Below are 19,475 nucleotides of genomic sequence, written 5' to 3'. Positions count from 1 at the left end.
TTATACACTATTTATATATGAGATAATAAATAGAAAAAAAAACAAGTTCCTTCCATTCGCAAATGGAAATCATCTAAAGTTTTCGATTGTTATTAAAATATCTATAAAGCACTTAAGAAAAACAAGATAATAAAAGATCTATAAACCCAAATTAGTTATATCAATATTTTATAATGGTTTTCAAACAACAAAACAATGTTGAGACAAAAGGAAATTTAGATGAAGGATGGGTTTTACATAAATACCAACACCTAAGACCACGTGCATGACTTGTTGTGCATGTGTCTAGCTATCTTTAAATATATGTTTAGTTTGCTTTATTTATTTTCCCAGAAAAGTTATTTTTGACTTTGTCATTTTAGGTAGTGGGTTGTCCCTTAACTTTAGGCTCTTATGTTAGTGGAGCAGTTTTTCAGTTTCTGTCATTTCCTTTCCCGTGTAAGCCTTCTTAGGCATCAAGCTTTGTCAGTTTTTCATATAATCAAGTAACACAACTTTTGTGTAAAGTTGTTGTGTTGTCTAATTTTTCTGCAAATACTTCACTTAAAGTTAACAAACTTGGTATCAGAGCCAGACCCATGGCTGATCTTCAAGTAGTAGGTGGTGTCAAGAAACTCAACAACCAAAATTACAACACATGGTCCACTTGCATCACTTCGTACATGCAGGGGCAGGATTTGTGGGAGGTTGTAGATGGTACTGAGAAAGCGCAACCAGAAGCTGAAGATAACAATGGGGTTCTGTGAAAATGGAAGATCAAGGCGGGAAAGGCAATGTTTATTATGAAAACAACAGTTGAAGAAGACATTCTTGAACACATCCGGGATGCTGTGACTCCAGCCGAAGCCTGGAAAACTCTTTGATCACTGTTCTCGAAAAAGAATGACACAAAGTTGCAACTTCTAGAAAATGAGTTGCTCTCTGTGTCTCAACGTGAGATGTCTATTCCTCAGTATTTCCATAAAGTGAAGTCAACTTGCAAGGAGATTTCAGAACTTGATCCACAGTCTTATATTTCTGAGACTCGTATGAAGCGAATTATTATCCATCGCCTAAAGCCCGAGTTTAGAAGCTTTGTGGCTGCAATACAAGGTTGGTCTGTCCAACCTTCTTTGGGAGAGTTTGAAAACCTCTTGGCGGGATAGGAGGCTCTCGCAAAACAGATGGTAAACATCTATGTTAAGGCTGAAGATGAAGCCCTTTATGTGGAGAGAAGTAAAGGGAAGTACAAGAACTCAAACCAGGGACAGAAAAAGAATTATGATAAGCACAAACAGAACGAGAAGAGAAATCATGACAATGAGAAGGGGGAACAATCAGTGGAGAAGCAGAAAAGTTCTCGGTCTAACAAAAAATTTCCTTTTAAATGTTATAATTGTGGTAAAAAAAGGACACATGGCAAGAAATTGTCCACAACAACGTATGGAAGAAGGCAATGCAGCAACTGCTCAAGAAGAAGAAGCATGGGATGCTGAAGCACATTTTGCACAAGATGAACATGCCATGGCCCTTGCAGCTACAACTAAAAAATCGAAGAACAAGTTAGATGAATGGGTAGTTGACTCCGGCTGCTCAAATCATATGACGGGAGATAAAAAGATCATTCAAAATCCGGTTGAATATGGTGGAAGTAGAGTTGTTGGTATTGCTGATAACTCAAAACTTAAAATTGCCCATGTTGGTGATGTCCAATTTCACCCGGAAGAAAACAAGAAGGAGATGATGTTACAAAGTGTATATCATGTTCCTGGAATGAAAAAGAACTTGCTCTCTGTTTCTCAATTAACCTCAGCCGGTCATTATGTGCTTTTTGGTCCCAATGATGTCAAAGTGTATAAGGAGTTTGAAACTCCATCTTACCCAATTGCCAAAGGAAGAAGATCGGAGTCTATCTATGTGATGTCTGCTGAAACTGCATATGTAGATAAAACAAAGAAAAATCAAAATGTGGATCTTTGGCATGTGCGCTTGGGTCATGTAGCCTATGACAAACTCGACACTATGATGAAAAAGAAGCTTGTTAGCGGTCTTCCAGAACTAGAAGTGAGTAAAGGCCTAGTGTGTGCAGGTTGTCAATATGGAAAAGCTCACCAATTGCCCTTCGAAAAGTCCACATATCAAGCAAAGGCACCTTTGGAGTTAATACACTCAGATGTGTTCAGACCTGTGAAACAACCATCAGTGAGAGGAATGAAGTATATGGTGACCTTTATTGATGACTACTCAAGGTTTGTATGGGTATACTTCATGAAAGAAAAATCAGAGACCTTCAGTAAGTTTAAAGAGTTTAAAGCTGAAGCAGAAAGAGATGGAAAACATCATGTATTACGACTCAGATCAGACAATGGTGGAGAGTACTTGGCAAAAGAATTTGCTGATTACTTAAGGGAACACAAAATTGGAAGACAATTAACTTGTCCAAACACGCCACAACAGAACGGAGTTTCAGAGCGTAAAAACAGGCACCTAGCTGAAATATGTGGTAGCATGATCCATGACAAAAATGTCCCAGGTCGTTTCTGGGCAGAAGGTATGAACACTGCAGCTTATGTTATAAATCGAATCCCACAACAGAATTTGGGTTTTGTGTCACCCTTTGAGAAGCTCTTTGGTATTAAACCAAATGTTAGCCATCTTCGAGTATTTGGTTGTGTATGTTATGTGTTTATACCCAGTCACTTACGTCATAAGATGGAGAAGAAAGCTATCTGTTCCATATTTGTTGGGTATGATTCGGAGAGAAAAGGATGGAGGTGCTGTGATCCTAACAGTGGCAGGTGTTACGTCTCAAGAAACATAGTTTTTGACGAGACATCCTCATGGCGGTCAAAAAATCATGAAATACTTCCTGATTCCGACGTACTCAAGGAAGGTTTGGAGTCCTCTACCATCAATCTAAACATTGATGATGTAGGTACTATTATAGAAAAAGATATTGTTCCAAGACAAGAACAACATCCATGGCAGACAGGGGTCTTCAATTCCTCTAACTCTGATGGTGAGAGAGATGAGTCTTCAAGTCTTAGACGATCATCAAGATTAAGAAAACCTAATCCAAGATATGCACATGTTGCTGTTATTGAAAACCATATATGTGAGCCTGAATCTTTTAAACAGGCTTGTATAAAAAGAGAATGGATGGTTGCTATGGAGGAAGAGATGGAAGCCCTAGTTCGAAACCAAACGTGGGAGCTGGTACCTAAGCCAAAAGAAGTAAAGCCCATATCATGTAAATGGGTATACAAGATAAAACGGAAGACAGATGGCTCTGTAGAGAGGTATAAAGCCCAGCTAGTGGCTCGTGGATTCTCTCAGCAATATGGGCTTGATTATGAGGATACTTTCAGCCCAGTGGCAAAGCTTACAACTATACATATCATCCTAGCCCTAGCTGCTAGCAAAGGGTGGAAACTTAGACAGATGGATGTGTGCAACGCGTTCCTATACGGTGATCTGGATCATGTCATTCACATGGAGCAACCAACAGGGTTTGAGAGCAAAGATCATCCAAACTATGTATGTAAACTCAAGAAAGCATTGTATGGATTAAAACAATCCCCAAGAGCGTGGTTTGGTAAAATTGCTGAGTTTTTAGAGCACAATGGTTTTATGATGACAGCGGCTGATGCAAGTTTGTTTGTAAGAGCTGAAGAAGGTAAGGTTGCAATCGTATTGGTTTATGTAGATGATCTGATAATCACGGGTGATTTGTATGAAGTGGTTGATAAGTGAGAAAGAATCTATGTACTCGGTTTCACATGAAAGACCTTGGCGATTTGAAACATTTTCTGGGCCTAGAGCTGAAGTATGAAGAGAATGGAGACATCGTTCTACACCAACATAAGTATTCTGTGGGTCTCTTGAGTAGATTTGGAATGATTGATAGTAAGCCAACAATGACACCAATTGACACAAACTCAAAACTTTGTGTTGATACCAGCAGAGAGTTAGAAGACACGACTATGTATAGGAAGATTGTGGGAAGCCTCATTTATCTCACTTTGACACGGCCTGACATAGCTTTTGTTGTAGGGATTTTGAGTCGGTTCATGCAAAACCCTAGGAGATCTCATCTTGCTGCCATACGTCGAGTTCTAAGGTATGTGAAAGCAACACTTGATCAAGGAATTGTGTTTAAGAGGGAGTCAATGTGCAAGCTGGTTGGTTTTTGCGATGTTAACTATGCAGGTGACTTAAACACACGACGCTCTACAACAGGATATGTGTTCATGTTGGGGTCCAGTGCAATCTCATGGTGCAGTAAACGGCAGCCCACAGTGTCTCTATCCACAACCGAAGCAGAGTATAGAGCTGCTGCAATGGCAGCCCAAGAGAGTGTTTGGTTGGTTCAACTTCTAAAAGATCTACATCAATGGGAAGGTCACAAGATTAAGCTTTATTGTGACAATCTTTCATCAATACAGCTGGCTAAGAATCCAACGTTTCATGCAAGAACCAAACACATGGAGGTTCATTATCACTTCATCCGTGAGAAAGTTTTAAATGGAGACATAGACCTTCAATACATAAAAACTTCAGACCAAGTTGCAGATTCATTCACTAAGGGCCTCTCAAGCAAGAAATTGACCAACTTCTGTGAGACAATGGGAATGGTGAATGTTGGTGTTGAAAGAGAGTATTAAAATCCAACACCTAAGACCACGTGCATGACTTGTTGTGCATGTGTCTAGCTATCTTTAAATATATGTTTAGTTTGCTTTATTTATTTTCCCAGAAAAGTTATTTTTGACTTTGTCATTTTAGGTAGTGGGTTGTCCCTTAACTTTAGGCTCTTATGTTAGTGGAGCAGTTTTTCAGTTTCTGTCATTTCCTTTCCCGTGTAATCCTTCTTAGGCATCAAGCTTTGTCAGTTTTTCATATAATCAAGTAACACAACTTTTGTGTAAAGTTGCTGTGTTGTCTAATTTTTCTGCAAATACTTCACTTAAAGTTAACAGCTAATGGGAGCCCTCCAGCATAAGAAACCACGAAATTTGAAAGCACCTCATAATCTTCAATACGTCTGTCACCCCAGGGTGCATGCTTGCAAAAGAGCTCCATGGACTCATCCTTATTTAACAAACTAACTTTGTGTATCAAGTCGACTTTGTGAACATTTAATAGATGTTCATCTCTTGTTGTGATTATTACTAAACTTCCTTCACCGAACCAATCATGTGATCCGGCTAATGCTTCTAGTTGTTCAAGGTGATCAACATCATCAAGAACAATCAACACCTTTCTATGGCATAACCTATCCTTTATCATGTGCTTTCCTTCCTCAACTCCCCCTACCTGCTCTTGATTTGGTTTCAAAACATCGGAGAGAATTTTTCCTTGCAATTGTTCCAAACCATTCTTACTAGATTTCTCTCGAATATTTTCCACAAAGCAGCAACCAACAAAATCTCTAGAAAATTCACTATAAACATAAGATGCAAGAGTAGTCTTACCACCACCCCCGCCCCATATTCCAATCATGAGAACACCACATGATCTAATCTGTAGCTTTGATTTAAAATCTTGCATGCGAGCCACTATTCCAACTAGGTTGTTATTCACTTTTGGAGTTATTGGATGCAGCATCAGCGAAATATTCTCGACGATTCTTTTGATAAACTTTGATTCATTTCTACACATTGAATATACAAAGATAATTAACAAATGCTCAAATATTTTCAAATAGAAAAAAGTAAAGCAAAATGATATTGTCACTATAGTGTAAGTTAAGGTGAGACATTAAGTACAGAATTAGAATTAGAATTAGAATTAGAACTCAATGAAGTCCGCCATTAACTTATTTTGAGCTTGTCCATGACCCTAATTACAACCAGATCCCATTAACTGATCTCGTAATCCTACATAACTCTCGTTGCCATCACATGGATATCGGATAGCTTTTAACTTACCATAAATATTATGCAATCCACTCAAATCCTCTGTTTATCAACATCGTAAAGAATAATCGAAACATTTGTAAATAAGAAACCTATAAGGTACAAGTATAAATGCCTTTGAGAGCACACATGTGCGAATCGTAAAATATGCAAAAACAAAGAATCAACTTACGTGTTGGCATTGTCATTGAATTCCCATCCAGCAATGTTACTTGCATCCACAACAGCTTTTTTCCATGATTCAACCTTGGTCTGGTTCTCCAACTCATGGTTGACAGTTTCTTCCGTGTATTTCCGATTCTGTTCTAGTGGTGCAAAGAGCCATCCCAAAGAGTTTTCCAAAAATGATTGTCCCCAAGATTTAAGTTTTTTTCTTGTTCTCCAACTCATGTTTGGCAAATGCTTCTCCGTATTTCCTTTTTTTGTTTTCTTGATTCAGAGGGCTTCACGCCATAAAATATGGGAACAACGATTTTGTGTCTCTTATCCTTGCATTCCATGATATGTACAAGTTCATCTAAGCACCATGAAGAATCTGCATAGTTTTCAGAGAACACTATTAGTGCAACCTGTGATGCTTCGATAGCCTTAATAAGGGCTGGACCGATTGATGCACCCCGAGGAAGCTTTTCATCGTCCTTGTAAGTATGGATTCCTTTTTGTTCAAGAGCCGGTACAGATGACCCACAAAATTATTGCGAGTATCTTCTCCTCTAAAGCTGATAAAAACATGGTAAGAAAAGGCCGGAGCAGAAGGAGAAGAAGATGATGCCATAGATGTGTGTTGATTGCTGAGACAGAATGTATGTGGTTTGAGGACTTCAATGAAATGAACTACACAGAGAGAAAGAAAGAGATAGAATATGTGTACTTTGAGCACCTCAATGAATTGATCTATATACACACATGAGAATTAGTTTTCAAGAAATTTCCAACTGATGAAAACCACAAGAAATTTCTTACCACGGGATATTTTCAATATAAAGTTGTTTTCACATTGATGATTTGTTAAGAAACAATATATGTGGTTTGAGCACCTCCATTGAACGAATTATATATATATATATATATATATATATATATATATATATATATATATATATATATATATATAGATATATATATATAGGGTTAGATTCATGTGAGACGACCTAATTTTGTGAGACCGTGAGACGTAATCCTAGCCACTCATTTAGTAGATAAAAAATATTTTTAAAATACAAAAATAATTGAAAATTTTTGAAAAAAAATTCAAATATTATTTTCGGAATTTATATTTTCCAAAAAATAATAAAAAATATTTTTTTTACATATTCTACTAGAATATTAGAATATTCTACATATCTGACAAATCTAGTAGAATATTCTAATATTTTAAAAATCACATTACAATATTTACAGTGTAATATTCTATTAAAATATTTCACGTATTTTAAAAAAAAAACGGTAATTTTATTTCCTTTTTATTTCTTTTTAGGTAATTAAAGTTCCGAAAATAATAATTAAAAAAAGAATTTTTGGATTTTTCATTTTATTTTGCATTTTAAAATTATTTTTAGATTTGGTCTCACGGTCTCACAAAATTAGCATGATCTCAAATGAACCTGAACCTATATATATATATATATATATATATATATATATATATATATATATATAGTGAGAGAGAGAGAGAGTTTCCAAGATATTTCCAATCAAAACAAAGATGAAGAAATATCATATCACTTCACATTTTCAATATAAAGGGAGTTGTTTACACATTGATGATGTCATCCTCATACTCAATGATTTTTTAGCGGACCAAAACATGCTATTTGACCTCTTATCAGTTACATCTTAATTTGTGTCGAAAATGCTTGTGTGGACAATCCATTTATACAAAAAAAATCTTCACCTCAGCCCTCTCAGCTTCTGAGTGTGGGTAGAAGATTTCAACAGACTTGTACCTTGTGCATTAGTAGATTGTACCTCAAGATCACTCGGTCTTTACCTATTATCAAGATTTTGATGGAGATGTATAAACATGGGTTTGCGTGTGGAACCCAAATAAAGGAGAAGTGGCGATCAGCTGATCATGTAAAAGCCAAAAGCCAATAGTTAACACCAATATCTAAACCCAAAATCAAAACCATAGAACCTAATTGAAACCAAAATGTTAGCCCTAAATTAATCCCCAACCCAAAATCAAACCCAGATGGAAAACCAATTGTTTGTGTTTGTGAAACCCTAAAATGTGCCATTTTCTTTATGAAAGGATAGAGTGACACTACAAATAAAATGACATTTAATGGCATAGAAAAAGTGCCACTAAAAGCCGAAAAAGTGCCACTAAAGACCCTCTAGGCAATCAGCGGCACAAAAAAAAAGTGTCACTAAAGGCCTTTAGTGGCACTTTCTAGTTGTGTCGCTACAGCCTTATTGGGTTTCAGTGACACTTTTCGATTATGCCACTAAAACACTTGTAGGTTTTAATGGCACTATTTTTATGCCACTATTTAACTGATAAAATAAATGTTATTTTCATATTTTTAATGACTCTTATTCACATAAAAAATCATATTAATAAATTTGGCCTGATTTTATTTTAATTTTAAATGAAATATATACTATTACTAATAAAACAATTAAGATTAATAAATGGAAACATAATATTATTACTTAAAATAAAACTTGTTTAACATTAGTTAGCTATACTATATTCCAATACATTGTATTACAATACACCCTTGTACTCTATTCCAAAACTAGTTCTATACAACCAAGTGTAGTCATCCATTTTTCGGTGTCCCTTCTTTTGACCATCCATTCTTTTAGTCTTGCAGTAGTAGATTGGTGGTAAATCTTCATGACTCAAATACTCAAAATCATATCAAACCCTAAAACCAGCTTTGGAAGTATAAAAAGAAGGAAAACTTTGTACCTGCATATTGCCAATAAGCAAATAAAATATAACTAAGCATCCAAGGCATACACCACACCAAAAGTAAAGGTATTTTTAAGTCAAACCAAAAATAGAAGAAGTATTTTTCAAATAATGATGCATATGTGACTCCTTTATAAAAAAAACAACCATACATCCCAAATGTAAAATTAATAGGACTAATTTTCGAAATACAATTAGCCAAAACCTGAGTTTGTTATAACCAAATGTCACGTCCCAGCTCATCATGGATTAGTCAAGTTTCTTCTCTTTTGCACATTCTTCCTTCCAACATGAACATTGGCTCTCAATATCCAATACATACCATGTTGCTCCAATTACCTGCACTGATAGATATCATAAAAAGCAAATTAAATCACAAATGATAATTAATATCATGATCATGATAATTGAAGCTTATCTCTCAAATTGCATGCAAAGCATGAAGCTCGACTTCTAATTGCATCCTTTTCCTTTCAAGATTGTCTATTTCTTCAGGTTAACTATCAAGTTGTACCCTAAAATTTGCACATGCCTCATCCACAAGGTCAATAGCCTTATCACGCAAGAAACGTGCTGCATACAAATTAACAAGCATTATTAGAACCATATATATGAACTAAGAAGAACAAGTTCAAATCAACAAAAAGAAAGTGAATCATTGAATCAGTTCATACCAGTTATGTATCGGCTTGAAAGCTCCCATATCCAATGCGATAACTCTCACATCAGCAAGATTACTTGGGACATCTCTTCTTAGAATCCTTTGAGCTAATCCATCAACAACAACAGTTTTGCCCACACCAGGTTCACCAATAAGAATAGGATTGTTCTTTGTCCTTCTTGATAAAATCCTAATCACTCTCCTAATTTCTTCATCTCACCCAATTACAGGGTCAAGCTTCCAGGCTTGCTCCACAAAATCACGACTATATGTCTTAAGAGCTTGGAAATTAGTATCCCCTGAAGCACTTTCCACCTTTTTCCCTTCTTTACCTCGAAGCTTTTCTACCTCACTTTTCACCCTCGATGCACAGCACCACCAGACATTGAAAACATATATGCCTCTTAGACATAGAAAACATATACGTCTCTTCTTCTTCGCCCCTGTTAATCGTAGCCCTATTATCAACGCAAGAAGATGAAATCGCAAAACCCAAAACACTCTTTAATAGCTTGAACAGACAAGCCTATGTTTCCAAGGTTACTACAATCAAAAACCCCAAAAAACACAAATTTCTTCATATGAAGTTATTAAGATAAAATCAAGTTGAACTTTTAACTTTTGTTTGATGATTGTAACAGTACATAAGAAAAATTACAAGGAAAATGAAAGAGAAGAAAGAAACTTACACTAACACTGATTTGAGCAGATGATCTAGGGCAGAAAGGGGGCGAAGCGGTACGAAGGAGCTCTGAATGTAGGAGGAGGACTAGGGTAGAGCATAGAGCAGCAGATCAGGACGAACGATCTAGGTATGAACAGATCAGTGAAAGAGCACGATGGAGCGGAGCATTGCAGGGAAACACGAAGAAAACTCTTCCCACTAATAATCGTCGAGACCCTAAAGTGATAACGAAAACGCTTTTTATTATGTAATTTTCGTTTTCCCGCACAGTAGAAGAGGAGGCAGTAATGAAAAATTTTCAAGTTTTTTTCTATTAAGTTTAAATTGTGGGGTTTTGTAAGTATTTGATGAATTACTTTTGTAAAATATAGAGTTTTGATGATATTTTAATTTATTATGCCACTAATAGATTTGGAAATTAGTGTCATAAAATAAAAAGTGCCACTATATATTAAAGGTTATAGTGGTATAAAAAAAGTGCTGCTAAAAGTAGGCTATAGTGGCACAAAAACAAAATGTCACTAAAACTTTGTGCCACTAAATGTAATTTTATTTGTAGTGTGAGGTGGATCCTACCTCTAATAATGTTGCTTCTAGCCTCTACATTGTTGCGTCGTGCGAGGGATGTCAACGGGGACAAACGGGACGGGGATTGCATCTGCCGCCCCCGCCCCCGCCCCCAAAATCTCCATCCTTTCCACCCCTGCCCCCGCCCCCGTTCCCCCGTCCCTGATTGATTTTGGGCTAATTTATTTGGGCTAAAATAAGTTCTTGTTTGGGCTAAAAGAAACTATTTTTTGGTTAACAAATAAATATTTATAACATAATTTTACATGTTACAAACAACTTAAAAACATGTTTTTTGTACATAAAAATCATTTTATTGTTTATTATACTTATATAATTAATATATGTCAATTTATATAATTTATTAATGGGGCCCCCACGGGGGTTTCGGGACGGGACTACCAACCCCCGCCCCCGCCCCCGCCCCCGAAATTAAAACGGGGGTTAACCTTGCCCCCGCCCCCGCCCCCTTCCCCGATTTTTTTCAACAAATGCCCCCATACAAGACGGAGCCCCCGCGGGATCGGGGTCCCACGGGACTTTTTGACATCCTTACGTCGTGCCTTATGAGGTAGCATAGTCCTTTTTCTCCAGTGATGCTGCATGGGGTTTTTGGCTCAAAAATCCATAAATCCATAAAAGGTGCTCTACAATGTGCATGGGGATCTCATGGCCATAAAGTTGGCACCTTTATGTCATGAGACCCCTCCAATAACTGAGATCTGAAAGTAGAACCCCATGAATCACTTTACAAATCCGAAAATGGCTTAGGAAGCCCTAAATGCACCCGAAATCTAAGCCCTAAAGATGAACAACCAAATGGAAGACCAAAACATGGGGCATTTACCTTGATTGAGCTGAAGATGGAATAAGATCTCTGGATCTACAAGCCCCAACTCGAATTCCCAAGCTTCTTCCTTCCTTTCAAGCTTCACAAACCACCCAAAAGCACCAAAATGGCCTTAGATCACACAAAACTGCTAGGGTTTCGATATACAACTTCTTGAGAGAGATAGGGACGAGGGAGGCTGAGTTAAGTCGTTTAAATAGGGTGCAAACCCTCAGATTTAGGGTTTCCCTCATACAAAACCTACTCGCCGAGTCAGTCTCCCGACTCGTCGAGGAGGTCACTTAAAATGCCTGCGGATCACGACCCTACTCGACGAGTTGGGCCACCAACTCGTCGAGTCCCAGAGAAAATACAGAAGTGTTTAAATTAAATGCGTATCGGGAATCAGGTGCTACAATATCCCTGATCGGATCCACGACCGTCTTGCGGTTGAGAGCATCGACCACCACATTGGCCTTTCTCGGGTGATAAAAGATTTCACAATCATAATCATTTACCACGTCCAACCACCAATGTTGCCTTATATTCAGATTCGGCATCAGATACCTCAGGCTCTTGTGATCTATGTAAATAGAATAATGAACCCCATAAAGGTAATGCCGCCAAATATTAAGGGCGAAAACCACAACCCCCATCCAAGTCATGAGTCGGATAATTCGCCTCATGAGGCTTCAGCTGCCTCGAAGTGTAAGCGATCACACGACCCCTCTGCATCAACATTGTTCCCAAACCCGTGATCGACGCATCACAATAAACCACAAAATTCTCAACACCCTCTCGGTTTCTCACACAACCATTGCCTGAAGGTCTCAAAAGTCGTCTGCTACTCAGTCCCCCAATGAAAAATAACCATCCTCTTTGTCAATCGAGTCAAAGGAACAACTATCTTGGTTCATATAAGTTCATATGTAAGTTCAAGAAATTATGGAAAAATTCAAGAAATTAAACACATCTAAGTTCATATAATGAAGTCTAAAACACAACCCCAACTTACAAGGCCATCCACATCTTCTTTAACCTACTGGCCTAAGAAATAGGCAAGGTAAATGAAGATGTAGGCAAACATCAAGCTGCAATTAAATCTGAGAAAAGAATTATCCATGGATGAACTTAGATGTGTTTAAATGAATTTTGGATCATTTAAAGAAGTATCAAATAAGAAACTATGCACCTTCATACTTCGGTACGTTGGCATATATAATACCTCAGTTATTAGAGTTTCTTTTGAGGAAAAGGAGAAGTTTTCATTTGCAAAGATGGAATATCATGCTCAAATCTCAAACAAAAACCAACAATATGACCAAATTGAAAACAAAAACTTGCTATACAAAATTGAAAATAAAAAATCAAACAATATCACCTGTGTAGAGAGAGAATATCAATGACCAAATATCCGGTCACCGGTTCCTTGAATAGAGAGGAGAGAGGGGGGGGGGGGGTATCACATGACCAAATTGAAAACAAAAACCAAATGATGAAATTGTTAGTGTTCGAAGGGTAGAACATAAGCATAATTTGACAAATTAGGGTTCAACACGTAGAAGATAAGCACAAACATCTGGCATCACAAGGGAAGAGTGGTGAATGTTAGAGGTGGCGATGGTAGTACAACAGGGCTTCCAACATAGAAATAAAACACATATCCGGAGAAAAGCGGGGAGGCCATGGTCTCCCCGGGCTTCTTAAAGGTTTTTGTATACTAGGATATGCATATTTTCTAAACGATATTGTAAATCTTCGTATATGATGGTAAAAACAACTATTAACAAGAAGAAGCCTCAAGACAAAACTAAAGTAGCAAAACATGGTGTCGTAGAAATAGAGGAACCCAAAAAATTAAAGTAGTACAGTTAAAGAACTCATCATGGTTAAATAAAAGAATAAAAAGAAAACCATAAACCTACAAACCAGCCACTAAGACGTAGTCAGAACCTGTTCTCCATAGGTCGCCATATAATATTAATAGAAGATTTTGAATCATGTTGGACTTGGATCGTAAATGTCTTTCTAGCATAAACTTTCTCCTCGTCCCAAAATTCCGAGGAATCTGTTGCAACTTTTGTTGTTTGCAGCTGATCACCTTTACTTTTCCTAGGAACCAGCTCAGCTCCAACATAACTCTCATTCTTCAATAAATTCCAATCCATGACTTCTAGGGAAAATGAAATCATATTGTATGATGAATTTGGAAATGCAGTGTGCCTCAATGAACCAAACGAAACGTATCCTATGAATGTCCTTGTTCCATCATATATAGGCTCTACTGCTTCATTAGACTCCCACAAAAGCTCAAATAGAGAATTTTCTTCATATACCTCCTGCTTCACGACTATATTAATACACGGACGGTAGATTTGGGTAACTACACATACTAAGAACCCACAATATTCATTGTACCAATCATCAGGAAGATGCAGTGTAAATGTTCCCCTAAACAACCTACCCACAAACCTATTTGGAACCTGAGGTTTAAGAATGATATTGATAAAGTAAACTTCAATAGCATTTCCCTGCCATGGAAAACATATTTACTTATAATTCTTAGGTTTGGGTTTTATATGATAATGAGTAAAATTTAAAAGGTAAGTAGAACCAAACCTGGAGCATGGAGTCAAGTAATATGCAACCAACAAGTTTGTTGTTTCCCAGAATTGAGACATTCCACAACCATTTACAGTTTGAAATATCTCCCAAGCTTTCAAGTGAGAAACAACCAATTGCTAAAACAACAGCTATACTTGATGGCAGATCTGACAATTTTACAAGGCCTTGGCAGCATGACACGTCGAGCAGTTTGAGCTGAGGAACTTGCAGGAAACTAAAATTTAATTGTGAAAAGTGATTTCCTGATAGATAGAGTTTCCGCAAGTTGGGTAACTCCCAAACAGCAGAGCCGATTTCTTTATCTCCCAAACTGCAGAAGCTAAGATCCAACTTTCTCAAGTTCTTGAGAAAGAAACGTAACCCTATGTGGTTCATATTGATGTCACGCAAAAAATGCTTCACATTGTTGTGAGGGGAAGAAGGCTCCATTAAACAACATTCAACACCAGGAAGATTGCTGCAACCACACCTCCAACAATTAACAAAAAAGTCTGGACAAGATCCTATAGAGGATGCAACTTCACTCCCACTATTATCATCCAAATGAACATGTGGTAAACTCTCCTTGTTCTCTTCTTGGATCCCTGAGAAATTAAAAAGTTCAGGGCATGCCAAGAACTTAATGGTCTTGAGTTTCTTTAGTCGAGTAACAGGTGGAAACATCTTAAGACGATCACAAAATTTAATACATATGAGAATAAGCTTTTCCAAGTGTCCAATCGATGGATGAATCTCTTTTAAATGCCAACATCCATTAAGAATGAATCTTTCAAGATTTGGAAGTCCATCAAAATCTGGTGTCATGATTAGGTTATGCAAATGGCAGAGTTCAATTGTCTTCAAATATGGCAGCAACTGTTGTATACAAGTGCAAGCAACTCAAAATTTCGGCACACATACAGGCATATATATATATATATATATATATATATATATATATATATATATATATATATATATATATATATTTGAAGTGTTTGTTTGATAACAATATAAAAAATACTTAATATAAACAAAATAATGAAATAGTTTTGAACCCAAATTGTTATAAATGTTTTATAATGGTTATCAATCAACAAAAAATACATTTATGTTAAAATCTTATCGTAGATAATAATACATTGTTTATCTTTAAAAGGGTATTTATATTGAGCTTTACATGAATACCATGGATTACAATGACTAAGGTGTCTACATCATATCAAACAAGTTATGTATTACCAAGTTTATCGTGATTAAGAGAATAAAGGGTTTGTGCTTTCAATACTAGCTACTAGTTATAAAAAATATAGTTGAAGCTGCTTGATGATATTAACAACTGGTTAGGTCGAACATTCATCGTCCACTTTGTTTTCATGTCTTAATTAGCAGAAAGACAATAAGAATTACCTTATAACCCTCCCAAAGTTGTTTTTGCAAGCTGTTAAACAAAATTAGACGACAAAGCTTCCTTTGTGGAAAATTACTAGGCATAAATTCACCGGCATATTCAATCCACCTAAGGTTCTTCATGTTTGCAGCAATTGGCAGATAAGAATAAGCCATATTGTATCTAACTTTTATTGCTTCAATCATCTCAAGTTCCTATGATAGAGGAAAAATGGTGTGAGAGTTGCAGTAAGAGTGCTTCTTTATACACTTATATCATGAAAAGCTAGCTCAACCATTACCAGTCATTGCATCTATAGCACATATAGTCATAATATCTTCCTCCTTCCAAATTCTACTATGTTTTTCAGGATTGTTAGGGTGTTCCCCTCTAACAATGTGATGTCCCATTTCTTGCACAAGATCATGCATATCAAACTCACCATATTCTGAAATAGTTATGAGAGCCTTTTGTATCAACACCTTTACTCCTATAACCGGATGGAAACCACATTCACCAAGGATCTTCATTGCCTTATCTTTCCGTTCCCTCCTAAAAAAGCATGCAATATCTAGGAACAATTCTTTCTCAATTGGTTTAAGTCCATCAAAGCTGATTTTTAGCTTTTCTACAATATCAGTATCCGGGATCTCTTTTAGTCTAGCTAATGCACTCCTCCACTCATGAATGTCTTTGTCACAAAGAAAAGAACCAAGAACTGTAAGTGCCAATGGAAGCCCACCAGCATAAGTGATCACCTCTTTTGAAAGATGGTCATAATCTTCCACAGGCCTCTTATCCCGGGGTGCATGCTTGTAAAAGAGCTTAATAGCTTCATCACTGTTTAACAATCTAATATTGTATACTGCATTTACTTTGTGTGCGGTTAATAAATGTTTATCACGGGTTGTTATTATTATTCGGCTTCCTTCACCAAACCAATCATGTGATCCAGCTAGTGCTTTTAACTGGTCGAGGTTATCGACATCATCTAAAACAATCAAGACCTTTCTGTGGCGAAACCTATTATTTATCAAGCATCTTCCTCCTCCAGCTCAGTTTACTTCCATTTCTGAAAGAATTTTTTCTTTCAATTTTCCCAAACCATACCTGCCTGATTCCTCTCGAATATTTTCAACAAAGCAGCAGCTGTCAAACTTGGTAGAAATTTCATTGTAGATAGAAGATGCAAGAGTAGTTTTACCACCACCCCCAACCCCCCATATTCCAATCATGATCACACCACCTGACCCAATTTGTAACTCCAATTTCAAACCTTGCAAGCGAGCATCAATTCCGATCAAATTCTCATTTGCACTTGAAGTTGCTGGCTGCAACTTCCATGAAATTTCGACTACAATTTGTTTGATGCCTTTTGCTTCATGCCTACACATTGGACATAAAAGGATAATTAACACCTGCTCACATAGAAAAAAGATTACTCTATGAAATAAAGAGACCAAGTCCTAATTACCTTTTACTTTTCACATCCAAACAGAATTTCTAAAATCAATAACACAAGTAGTTTGTAGCAACTTTCTTGGGAAGAAGGAATAGTTTCAAATTGCAAAAAGTAAAGCTACATGGGTTTGTTGTCGTAACTTGAAGAGAGGTGTCATGTACGAATTTAGAAATAAGAACATAATAGATTACATCACAGCTTAATTTGAGCTTATCCATAATCCTAGGACTTGGGATGCCTTCTAACTTGGCCTCTAGCATACGAAAACACATTTACTTTGAGCATCTTATAATCTTGAACATAAAACATATTTGGCTCAAAACAAGTGATGTAGTCAAATCCTCTCTGTTTATAAAGTCATCAACTTCACCAAGAAATATTAAAACGAAGACAAATTACCCATTGGCAATGTGTTTGGGTTCCCATCCAGAAAGGTTACTTGCATCCACGAGTGCTTTTCTCCAAGATTCAACCTTGGTTTTGTTGTCCAACTCGTGTTTAGCAAACACTTCTCCGTATTTCCGTTTTGGTTTTCGTACTTGAGCAGGATCCACGTCATAAAATATAGGCATAACGATCTGGCCTCTCGTATCCCTGCATTTCATAATATATGAAAGTTCATCCAGACACCACGACGAATCACAATAGTTTTTTGAAAATACAATGATGGCTATCTGTGATTCTTCAATAGCCTTCATAAGGGATGGGTGGATCGATTCGCCTCGGGGGAGTGTTTCGTCGTCCTTGTAAGCAAAGATACCTTCTTGTTCAAGAGCCGAGTAGAGATGGCCCACAAAAGTATTTCGAGTATCTTCTCCTCTGAAGCTAAGAAAAACATCGTACTTCCAGAACACATAAGAAAAGGCGGGAGCGGAAGGAGAAGATGATGGTGATACCATCAATGTGTTGACTTATTGAGATAGAAGATATGTGGTTTGAGCACCTCAATGAAAAGAACTTTATACAGAGATGTGAGTTTCCAATATAACCTGTTATCATGTTGGAAAACCTGTAAGAACTCAAAATTGAACAGGTTACCATGTAGAAAATCTCATAACCAGTCCTTACATTTTATTTTTCATTTCTGGTCGTAAAAACTCCTTTGAATGTATAATAGAAGTTACAGTTCTAAAGATAGGCATGAAACAATTTAGGTAATGTGAGTTAGTTTTTCCACAATCACATTGTAAAAACTAATGTTTTACTCTATATTCTACTTTGAGATTCTTCTTAAAAGAAGTGGAGGAGATTTCTGAGCAAAACCAAATTTTAGCAAACTCCCTTCCCGAACTCTGTACTTTGCAAGCTCATACATTAATTTCCATGGGAAAATAATGAAAAAGTAATTATAATTCCATACGGTTCATTTGCTATGATGGAATGGAATGAACAAGGTAATAGAATAGATCATTACATTTTATAGTCATGTTAGGTTGGCTCAAAATAATGGAATGAATTATTCGAACATAATTTTTTGTTATGGATTAGATACAAAACTAAATATATTAACTTGATTAATTAAACGCGTTATTTTATTTAATCAAATAAAGGTATTCTTAAATAAATTACATATAAGCATATTTCATTTCGTATAAAATATATGCTATATGTATTTCAAATAGTTAGAAAAGAAATTATATATCAATTACAAAATTGTTTTCACACTTAAGATTACCATAGAATCTTAAAACATAATTACAATATTGTTTACAAACAGCCTCTCAAGTTCATGCTAACTAAGGGTACACTAATACACTCCATGAAATTCAATCGAAATGGTCTTATGTAATTTTTTAGTTTAGCAGACCATCAATATACAACAAAGTTACTTAATTCTGGATTTCCTAAGCACTACCACTTTCATCTTCACCATTCTGATCCTCTAGAAAACTTCACACTCGCATCAATGGTGCCTAGATCCAATTCTCCTTGGAGCGCAAGATATATGTTCACATTTATAATTTGATGTCAACATTTATCTCTTGTAATACAAAAGGACATATATAGCCTTTAAAGAAACTTTACTAGGTCACTATATTACAATTTTTATAATTTTACCATCTATTAAAATTCAGACTTGTAATCATCATTAATTATAAGTGTATTGATTATAAGTCTCTATTGGTTTCACAAGGCTTAATTTATGAACTTTTGCTTTCCCATTACACCAACACCTATAACTTGTATCCGATTTAAAAAGGTTAAGTTGAAACTCGCCAAAACGTCCCAACAATAGATCCTCTACTTATGTTTACACCAAATCAATATTTTCATCGCTAACCAGAATCAATTTGAAACAACACAATTGGTAGTCAGTAAACGTCCTAACACCTTTCGACAAACACACATCACTACAACACGGACCTGTTTCACTTTCTTTTTGTATCCACAACGCATACACACATCATTAGTCATCATCCTCCAAATTCCATTCATTTATAACATACACAACAGCAT

The 19,475-nt window shown here is 36.3% G+C and overlaps 1 protein-coding gene, 1 long non-coding RNA gene and 2 pseudogenes across 4 annotated transcripts; 1 reads left to right on the top strand and 3 right to left on the bottom strand.

Moving 5' to 3' along the window:
- The first annotated feature begins 3,896 nt into the window (after positions 1–3,896).
- LOC145067026 (secreted RxLR effector protein 161 pseudogene) lies at positions 3,897–4,643 on the top strand (annotated as a pseudogene).
- LOC145067025 (disease resistance protein RUN1-like) lies at positions 4,476–6,287 on the bottom strand. Its single transcript, XM_079014252.1, has 2 exons — positions 6,070–6,287; positions 4,476–5,632 (listed from the first exon to the last, which is right to left on the bottom strand). The coding sequence occupies exons 1-2, from the start codon at positions 6,285–6,287 to the stop codon at positions 4,942–4,944; spliced, it is 909 nt and encodes a 302-aa protein (XP_078870378.1). The 3' UTR covers positions 4,476–4,941.
- Positions 6,288–8,527: 2,240 nt separating this feature from the next.
- Positions 8,528–10,392, bottom strand: LOC145071293 (uncharacterized). 3 transcript variants are annotated; one of them, XR_013690364.1, is made up of 4 exons: positions 10,171–10,392; positions 9,495–10,024; positions 9,026–9,393; positions 8,528–8,817 (listed from the first exon to the last, which is right to left on the bottom strand). It is a non-coding gene; the product is annotated as an uncharacterized LOC145071293 (long non-coding RNA). The 3 variants fall into 3 exon arrangements; XR_013690365.1 differs by having other exon boundaries at positions 9,495–9,939; positions 10,171–10,391; XR_013690366.1 differs by having other exon boundaries at positions 9,495–9,924; positions 10,171–10,391.
- Positions 10,393–15,846: 5,454 nt separating this feature from the next.
- On the bottom strand, positions 15,847–17,917 carry LOC145067024 (TMV resistance protein N pseudogene; annotated as a pseudogene).
- Between the last annotated feature and the right edge of the window lie 1,558 nt (positions 17,918–19,475).

This window comes from Lactuca serriola, chromosome 8 (assembly GCF_051521515.1).
Source record: "Lactuca serriola cultivar US96UC23 chromosome 8, Lser_US96UC23_V15, whole genome shotgun sequence".
In the NCBI taxonomy this organism is placed as follows: Eukaryota; Viridiplantae; Streptophyta; class Magnoliopsida; order Asterales; family Asteraceae; genus Lactuca; species Lactuca serriola.
The sequence above is the reverse complement of the archived record's forward strand: the minus strand, read 5'-3'. Positions and strand labels throughout refer to the sequence as shown.